Below are 10,411 nucleotides of genomic sequence, written 5' to 3'. Positions count from 1 at the left end.
TTTTTATTATGTCTTCCTTGAATACAATTCTCTAGTGGCTTAAATTTCTGCCCTTTTCCTACCAGTGGTTTCCCATGATTCTGCAAGCAAAGAATGCAAACGGAAGTTGGCTGAAGCATATGCATTGAACCGTCAGTCAAATGGTTCTGTCAGTGAAGATGATTTAGGCAAGTTGAGACGAAAATTAGAGGAAGATCAGCAGACACAGAAACCTGCTGCTAAAAAGCAAAAGCAGAAGTTAATTACGGATTAACAATAGTATCTTGATCCGTAGCTAGGCTGATGATCTTGATTAGTCTAGTAGTGCATATTTATTCTAACATCAAGTGAAAGTTTGTAGGAAATTATGTTATATGTAGGTCTTTCTTTTAATATACTCCGTAAATGTAAGTATTAAACCAGTTCCCATTCCTATGTAGGACTTTTAGAAGGTCAAAGACGATATAACATTTATTACGAAGTACTACATAAGGTTAATTTATACTCGTAACTTAGAACCATTAAACATGTAATATTTACTATGGAGTGCTACATAAGGTTAATTTACAACTCGAATAACCCCCCCCCCCCTTCTCTCTCTCATACTCCTAAGTGTTTTTATGTACTTTGGTTGACACCAACTTTTGTTTGCTTTGGTACCCTAATGAATCCAGTAACCTCAATAATTCTTGTTGGCAAATGGAGTTAGTATGTTTACCAAAAACTCTTTCTTTTAGAGGAATTTCATTCTTGGTCATTTGTAGAAAGATTCCCCGTCACTCACATGGTGCAATTTGCTACTTAATCCTCTTAAAACATCTATAACCACTTCAATCACAACTGGTATAACTTCCATAATCAAAATGGATAGTTCATTTAATCACTATATCTTTTGGTTACAAATTCACAATATTGATAATTTTTTTTTCAGAATATCAACTTGACAACTCGGATTGTACCATTGTATGAGCTTGTTGATGGAGGAGGAAAACTAAAAGTGATACCTATTATTCCCTCCGTTTCTAAATACTTGCAACACTTGTCTTTTTAATCGTTTTTACATACTTAGGATACTTCCTAACTTAGGATGAGATCACTTTATTACAGGAATTTCATTCTAGGTCATTTTATTGATTCCCTTTCCCTTTAACCCTAATTGTACTATTTTTTATTTTTTTTTATTTTTTTAGTTGTTTCTCTTTCTTACAAATTACTTCGTATTAAAAGTACCCCATTAACCCTACATGCATGTTAAAATATCACTTTTTATATACTATCCACTAGTTTTCCCTAAATTATTACTGAATATAAATGTTGTACAAGTATATAGGAATGAAAGGTGTACATTTTATAAAAAATGTCACATTATTGAAAGTCAATCTAATAATGTATATCTCGTGTATTAGCATGGCTGCACAGATAAAATACACTTTAGTTCATAATAATAATGTCATGAACCAAACTAAGCTTGGTTTAGTGAAAAAGATTGCACCTTCGAACCTTAAGATTGGGGGTTCAATCTCCACTAGAGACACTTTGAGAGTAGGAAACCCTTATCCTTCCCCCGATCAAGATCCAATAACGCCATGACGTTAATTAGACACACACTTGAATTTCATTACTCCAAAGAATTACTGGAGACGTACATTATACATCGTATTTATTACCACCTAACAAACTCACCATACAAATTCCGAAAGAATTGGAAAGTCTACTCAAACAACTGCAACCCAAATCAAGCCCCACCCAGCCCAACCCCAAGGAAACAGCCGCCCTCCCTTCCTCCACACCCATTTTCTCTCCTCATTTCCACCCAAACAGAAGGCAACTCACCCAAAAACTAAGAGAGAGAAAATTCACCAATTTCCCCCAATTCAATTTCCAGATCAATTCATCGATTCACCATCTTCAACAATCAGGGCGTGACCTAAGATCCAGAACACAATTCAATCAATCAATCAATCATGTGGCGAAGACTTGTTTTCTCTCACCTCAAAACCCTTTCTTCTTCTTCCGCCATTGTTAAACCTTCATTTTCTTCTCTTTCTCATCGTCTTCCTGCTGCTTCCTCCGCTGTTAGATCCTCTTCATTTCTTCTCTCTCGTCGCCATTTCTCCGCTGAAGCCGGTATTTGTCCCCCCCCCCCTTTTCTAGGGTTTGATTCAGATCTATTGTTGTTGATTTTTTGTTTAATTGATTGGATTGTTTTTGGGTGGTGTAGAGGTTTCAAAGCCTAAGGTTGAAGATGTAATGCCCATTGCTACTGGCCATGAGCGTGAAGAGCTTGAAGCTGAGCTGCAGGTTTTTACTTTTTTTTTTTTTTTATTTTTTTTTTTATCATTATTTGAATGAATAATTGCTGCATTAATTTTCGGAGATTATGAAATTTCTCAAATTTTATTGAATTATTTGTTATGATTTTTCTTAGGGGAAGGATATTCTGGAGATTAACCACCCTTCGGGTCCTTTCGGCACCAAGGTTAGGTTTTTTTTTTTCCCCATAAATTTTGCGGGCTTTTTGGATTTTTCTTTTGCATTTGATGATTTATACGTACTTATTTTGATGGATGTTGGCGATTTTTTATTTGTTATTGTGATGGGTATTGGCGATAATTTAATGTGATTGTCAAATGTGGAATTGTTTTGAGGTTGTATACATTGTCGTATTTAGGATTTGCTTGAAATTTGCTGTAATTTGACACTATCTAGGAATGTAGGAAGGGAGGGAGAGAGTTGAATGGGCAATCATTCACTTTGTTTGGTTGTTTCAATTAGAGAAAGGGGTGTGAGAGGAAGTATTTATTATTAGCCATTTTCTAGACTGCTACTGTAACACCCTATGTTACTCGGGGACTTTTCATTTCACCTCGACTATTTGAAATGGGTATGTGACTTGTAGATATGGGTATGGACCTTTTTTTGCTTATGAGTTATGACACATTATTTTGGAACAGGAACATGAAAATTTTACTTTCCTGTGCTATTAGACACTTACAAATACCTGTATTCCATACAAAGTAGCCTAGGCCCTTGGGTGTACCCAATCCAATTACTTTAATCAACCCTGGTAAGTTGGTTTTTAAAATCGTTGCTGTAATACTGATTGTATATTGGCAAATGCAAGGGATGCCTGCACTGAGGATTGTTTGATGGTTCTTTTTGTAAGGTGGTTGCCTTTCTAATTTATGTGTTTGCCGAACTGTGACCCTTGGTAGGATTAAAAAGAATGATACTTTTTCGTGTATGGTATCTCTTATATAGCTACATGTAGTTGTCATGATGTTATATATCTCAGTGCGATGAAAATATGTAATGTGTAGAGTGTAGACTGCAGGGGACCTGTTTGGTATGCTGTCTTCTCATACCTTCATTTTTCTTTCTTGTTTTAATCTTTTGAAATCAGGTGCTGATTTTATCATGTAATTGTGTAATATAATGAAATCAGAACGTATTACTCTGGAACATTATGATTAGGGTTTTCTTTTATTTTTTAGTCTTGAGACTCTTCATCTTTCATTTTAATGTGATGCTGAATTTCGGTGCTTAAGTTTATACTCTTAGGCCGGCATGAATATATGATTTTTATCAAAACTTTAATTTCCTTAAAGCCTTGATATTCGCCCTTCAGCTTGTCTGCTTTAAAGTTTTTATAAACCCAAAAGCTTTGCCTTTACTGTGTTTTTTCCCCCCTCTTAATATCTTACCCCAAAGTCCCTAATCTAATGTTAATGCCTATAAACTGTCTTTAGTCAGGAAACCCCAAAATGGCAGCTTAGTTTCAAAGTCTACATTGATGAACTTTAGAATTTGTTCTCTGTTTGCGTTTATTATACTGTAATGAGAAGAACATCCCAGGAGGTTAAATATTGTTTGGTCTTTTTAGTCCTATTTACTATAATGTGATCCTCTTTGTCTTCAGTATTCTTCCTTTATTTCAATATTGCTTTTTTTTTTAAAAAAAGAAAAATAAATAAATAAATTTATCCTCCTGTTGGGCTTGATAATGCAAATAAATTTTTCAGTATTCTATGCTCAATTTCAATAAGAAGGTTATTATATGATCTATGCATTTTCAAATTAATGGTATCCTAATATATAAAATTCCAAAAAGCATGATGTTGATTTAGATGACTTCTTTCGTTAACGCTTTTTAAAATGCCAAGCTTGCTATTATTTATGAATTATTATGTAAAAATTTAAACTGACTAAATTTATATAATTAATTTGTTGGTCTATCATCTATGTTGTTAAAATTTATATAGCTTGAAATTTTCTTCATGTCCCATCATTATATAGAGATGATCTACACGTTGATTTTTAAATTTTTTGCTAACTTTGAATTGCTATATATGAATGCAGGAAAATCCAGCTATTGTTAAGTCTGTCTTTGACAAAAGAATTGTTGGATGTCCAGGTGGCGAAGGAGGTCAGTATCAAGTCTTTATATGCCCTCTTGATACAATGTCATCTCCATTTTTTTAGTTACTGAATCTTATTTTGCTGTTGCTGACATGTACTAAAACCCTTTAAATCTTTTTAACTCTTCTTTTCCCAGAGGATGAACATGATGTTGTCTGGTTTTGGCTCGAGAAAGACAAGCCATATGAGTGTCCAGTCTGCACACAATACTTCCAGGTTAGTGATGTACTATGTGGAATTTTTGATGACCAGTATATCATTTAGATCCTTGTCATAACAACTTTGTCGACTATGATGTGGAGAATCTATACTGGAAATTTGGTGCTTTGTCTGTAAATCATACGCATCTCAAACTGGACTTGACACGTACTTTCTCTACTTTTGTACAGAAAATTAGATAATGCTCAATCTAAAATATTTGTTAAAATGATTCTTATTTTTGACAAGCGAGTAATATTAGCCACATTTTAGATTAAATCAGCTACTTTGAATTTTCTGCATCTTTTCTTGATTTGCTCTGGAGCTGATAATAGTTATCTGGTTCTTTGAAGAACAATACCAGTGTGCTACCAAATTGCATTTTCAAATTCACGATTTATTGCATACTGCAATCTGTTTTTAAGTGCCAAATTCATTTACATGTTTTTAAGGGGTAGAATTTTATAATTAAAGCTAGATAATGTCCCTCCAACAACTAGTCTTTGATGAGATTGGACATATTCTTATTCTTTTACATTCTTGCTTTTAGCTATTTAGGGTTATGGGTGATGAAAACATTGTTTTTTCTGATTCAAGGATTATTCATGCAGTTGTTTGGCTATTTATTCCCATCCTTTACATTCTTACTTCAATGTTTTTTTCTATAATGTTGGTTTTATTAGAAATGCTTACTAATTGTTTAATCTGTTGCAGTTGGAAGTTGTTGGCGATGGCGGTGACCCCGAAGGGCATGATGAAGATGAAGGCGAACACCACCACCACCATTGATTGTAGTTTACGATTTTAGTGACATAATAAGATCTGGTGAGACAATGAGACAAGTTCTGTGAAACTTCTGCTGCTGCTTTCCAATTGAAAAGCTAAAAAGCTTGTTTGTTTTTTGATGGTACCTTAGACGGATGCTTGTTGGTAACAATTTAGCCCGCTGCTCTATTTTTGAGAGAAATACGAAAAAGTTGTTTCTTTACCATTGAGCTGGTAATTGGAAGTATAACTTTCATTCATGGTCTTTGTTGCTTGGGCGAATAATCCATTGATCCTTTTGCTGCATCACTCGAAGAAAATCCAGTTTGAAAATCTCATGTTGAAATAATTGTAATGGTTATGCTATTTAGTGTTGCTAGGAACTGGCAGGCCTTCTCTAATAGTATGATCAATTCCATTGCAACACAGATAATGAAACTTCATGGAATAACCAACAGGCCAAAAGACATCTGCATCACAAATAAGTGAATAACCCTGCTACGTCCTAAAGACCAGGGTACTCTTCAGCCACCATCTGAGTTGAGCTTCTTATTGACAAGCTATGGTGGTCTCAAGATGTGTCTCATTGCTAGGCAATAACTCCACATTCATCTGCAAGTCGTGATTAATTGCAATGTATTTTCTACTTTCCTGGGTACCCCTTGTGTTTGCTCTATGGAGGATAATTTTCCTCCATTCTTAGGTTTGAAAAGAAGGAAACTTTGCAGTGGAGAAAAGTGGAAGAGATTGGGAAACCATTGCAATTTGTGAAGGAAGGAAGAGGCAATCAAAGTGCTCGTTTCATGGGGCTTTATTATTGCTCTAACCTAGCTATGTATGGACACAAACCTAATCCTAAGACTTAATCATTTTGATCATCTTCTCAAATGTCCCAATTTGGTAAGTCATTTAGCCATAGTGCCATATGACAAGGTAATTTTCCTAGCTAGAATGCACTGAAAGAGTGAAAGGACTAAGAAGTTTCTTCTCCTAAGATACCCTTTCAAGTTTCAACACTACCCTTGTTTTTTGGCAAAGCAATACTACCCTTGATAGGCTTACTAGAAACAAATATTCCCAATCAAACATATGCAGTAAAAGAAATCTATGAGTAGGGGGTGTCTATTATTCGGATAAAAATCGAAATTCAATCCAATTCAAATCAAATTATCAATTCAGATCGGATTTAAACTTTAAATTGGATCGGATTGAAATTTTTGAAAATTCGGATTTTTGGATCTGATCAGATTGACCTTGTTTGGATCCAAAAAACCGAATTAACCGAAATATGAAAATATGCTTTTACAAATAAGGATGGTTTGTATTGATCATGTAAAATTGTGTTGATATATACATCAATATAAATTATGTACAACTATATTTTCAATACTTGTATTAATCATGTATAACTATGTTTTCAAGAATAAAATTTTTAAAATTGCATTTTTATTTTTATAATCACTTTAGGCCTTAAAAATTTGCAATGTATTTCAATTCGGATTTTCGGATCGGATCCAAATAACCGAATTTTAAATCAGATTGGATCGAATTGAATTGATGAGAAATTCGAATCGGATTGGATTTGAAAATAAAAATCAAATTTTATTTCGGATCGGATTCCAAACCAAAAACCGAATAGACACCCCTACTTATGAGCACAATCTCAACATGCCAAATCCACAAATTTACATACGATGCTTTAAAAGTAAGAAGTTATGTGACTATGTTTCAACTAAGCCAATGATCGCTTTTTCTTTCTTTCTTTCTTTCTTTTTTACCAGTTATTTTTGGGTACTTAATTTTCCTTAGTTTTGAATTCTATTTTTCCAAAGCTACCGTCAAAGTGCCCGTTGTGATCTAGGGTTGCTTTTATTTAGCTCTTATGTTATTCCTTTTTTCCATTGCATGGATTAAGGGGTCTTCTTATGATCTTATTTGATTTGGATTTTATGAGGGAAGTGTACTATGGCTGATGGCTCTATGGCTAATGCTTCTTCTTCTCCTCCTTCAAAAGATAATGATGAGATTATACAGGTAATGGTGGCCTTTTATATATACCTAGGTGCACATAGAGCTACGTGCAGTTAAGGAAGGTTTTTTTTTTTTTTTTTTATTTATTATTATTATTATTATTATTTAATATTTTCAGGCAATTATTAAATGAGTAGAAAAATTTTCAAGGAACCCTAAACTTTAAGCTCTCTCCTTCCTCCACATTTGGCAACGGCTTCTTGAACTCTTTCAATATTCTCCAATGCAAAATTTTCTTCCTTTCAAACCTAAGAATGGGGGGAGGAAATCTCTAATGTCCATAGCACACACAAAAAGGAAACCGAGAATATAAGAGAAATATATTAAATACGTATGTAATTATGCTGAAATGCAACTTATAAAGTCTCAAAATTAGTGCACCAAAAAAAAAAAAAAAGTCTCAAAATTACATGATTTTCTACTCTAATAAAGGAGCCTAATAAGTGAGTTTAGAACTCACTATCAAACTTTACATAGTTCTATAAACCTTTTTCCACCAAAACTATATTTGTTTCTTAACAGCTTTTTTTTATTTTATTTTATTTAATTTATTTATTTATTTATTTCCATTGAAAGTCTTATACTAGTTTAACTAATCTTCATAAATTATTTCTTTACTGTATAAACTAATTAATTTTATTCAGAGTTGTAAATACTTGTTAAATTTTCAAATTAAATTTCAAATATACAAAATATAAAATTCTAATAAAACTATTTCGTGTAAACAATATATGGAGCTTGAATGATTTATGTCAAAATCTCAAAGACTAGTAATTCGTATATTGTTAAACTTATAGTAAAATGACAAGTAGCTAGTATTGCTAACATGTTGGGGTGGAATAATACAATGTTGTGGGTTTGAATTTGTTGCTAAGAAAAAAAAAGGTCTCCACTACTTGAAAATGTCACTATTTCTTGTCTCTTTCTATGTAGTCTTCGAAATTGTTCCCATGCATGATATTTATCAAGGAGGCAACCATATTATTGTTCAGAATCTACACATACATTTTATTCTCACAAGATTATTTAAGCATCCATCTCCATCACATTAATTATTAGAAAGGATCCGACATGCATTTTGTTTTTTTCATAATTTTTGCTCTTTCGCCCTTCTACATCTCTCTTCGCGTCAATTTTTGGCGAAAGATCTACAACCTACATGGTTAAAACTATACATATAAAAAAAATGTAGTTAAAATGTTAAATTTAGAAAAGTTGTCAAAAAAAAAACGCTTATAATTGACTTTTTGTAAGAACTTTTTTTTGGAAAAGTAAATTTTTCATTTTTTTTTAAAATATGACCTAAACTATGAACCTAAAGTAAATTTTTCATTTTTTTTTTTAGCTAAGGTGGTCTTATTATAATGGGGTTTTATATGGCCATTTTTTGACCGTGTCAAGCAGTCTAATAGGAAAAATATAGTAACTCTTAATCGTGATTTATTTATATATTTATTTGGTAAAGATTTTACATAACATTCAATGACAATAATTTATACTCCAAAAATTTTGAGGGGTACTGTTATTGTGTATCATCCAATATCAAATTGAACATTTCAACATAAGATGTACCCAAAATCTATACCTAGTGTATAAGTCAAATGATTAATGTTTGGATTTCTCTTATATACAATGAATCAAAAATAAATTTCAAATTACTAATTCCATAATAAATCAACAAACATTAATTTGTAATCATATAATTTGCAATCGAAGACATATTTTTATTTTGTTTAATTTTTTTAGCGGGTTTTATTTTCCCTACAAACAACAAAATAAAAAGACATATAGCAATACTTGACGAATAATAAATTTTCATTACCATTTATTATCTATTTGCTTATTTTCTTCTTTACGAAACTTTTCGAGGAACTTTCTATCATGAAAACTCGTATAGGGTTCACCTTCGTATGAACTTTCTATCATATGAATATTAATTAGTCGTTGTATAGTACAGTAAAAAAGTGGGGAATAATATCTGTATATTGATTCTAAATGAACCGTTGTACACTAAAATGGAAAAAGAAGCTTGAAAAGAACATACAAATCCAAAAATTGATGGACAGAAATATATATCAAATTATTAGCTAGCATATTTTTTAATTTACCTTTCTTTTTCTTGAAATTCTTTGTGTGAATTAGCTAGCATTCAAAAAGTTTGGTTTACGAATGAATTGAAGAAGACTTATTATATTATTGTCTTATGGAGTATGGACAATTGTAACGCAAAAAATACAAAAATTAGAAAAAAGGATTAGGTCCTTTTTTCTAACTTCGTTTGATGGACAACCACACCTATTTATTCTATACAGTGCAAGTACTCTCTTTTTAGTTTGCATCACAGTTGGAGTTTGTGATTATGACAATTGAAATGACTTATCAAATTATCGAACTGTTTATGAAACACGGACGGTATGATTACCTCTCACGTCTCATTTATTTTACTTGTCTCATCCGATTTATATTTATTTTGTGGAAAGTACAATGGGTTAAGTTGAGCAATTAATTTGACTTAGAGGGACTACTTATGGAGTAAAATACTTCGTACGGAGTGAGGGTCCTTGGTAATTTGTCCATCCTCTCCACCAATTCCTATTATTTACTTCGTATTATTTATTTGTGAAAATTAGACAATATAAAACTAAATAAGAAAAATTCAAACCATATTAGACAAGATTAGAAAGAGACTAGACCACATCACCAGATAAAATTAGTGATTCAAAATACACTAGAAGACTTCAAAGATCAAATCAAAAAGATTTAGATCCGGTCATATGAGGCTACGCTAGACTTTACAAAAATATATACCGGCCAAAACACCTCATACAAGATCAAGAGAGCATAACCTTATTACGAAGTAGACCCTGGCCTGTTTTTTTGAGCTTCCGGACAAGTAGAGCAGATTTCAGCAGAGTATAGCAGGTTTCAACAAAGCAAAGCAGATTGAGTCAGCAGAGCAGATTTTAGTAGAGTAGAGCAGAGCAGAATATTGAATAGAGCAGGGCGGCTCAAAAGAACA

The 10,411-nt window shown here is 32.5% G+C and overlaps 1 protein-coding gene across 1 annotated transcript; it reads left to right on the top strand.

Moving 5' to 3' along the window:
• Positions 1–1,696: 1,696 nt before the first annotated feature.
• On the top strand, positions 1,697–5,694 carry LOC110698692 (cytochrome c oxidase subunit 5b-1, mitochondrial-like). Its single transcript, XM_021876195.1, has 6 exons — positions 1,697–2,106; positions 2,201–2,280; positions 2,408–2,458; positions 4,339–4,405; positions 4,535–4,614; positions 5,311–5,694. The coding sequence occupies exons 1-6, from the start codon at positions 1,944–1,946 to the stop codon at positions 5,383–5,385; spliced, it is 516 nt and encodes a 171-aa protein (XP_021731887.1). The 5' UTR covers positions 1,697–1,943; the 3' UTR covers positions 5,386–5,694.
• Positions 5,695–10,411: the final 4,717 nt, after the last annotated feature.

The sequence above is a fragment of the Chenopodium quinoa genome, unplaced genomic scaffold, assembly GCF_001683475.1.
Source record: "Chenopodium quinoa cultivar QQ74 unplaced genomic scaffold, ASM168347v1, whole genome shotgun sequence".
Lineage (NCBI taxonomy): Eukaryota > Viridiplantae > Streptophyta > Magnoliopsida > Caryophyllales > Amaranthaceae > Chenopodium > Chenopodium quinoa.
This window is presented reverse-complemented; position numbering and strand designations above follow the sequence as displayed.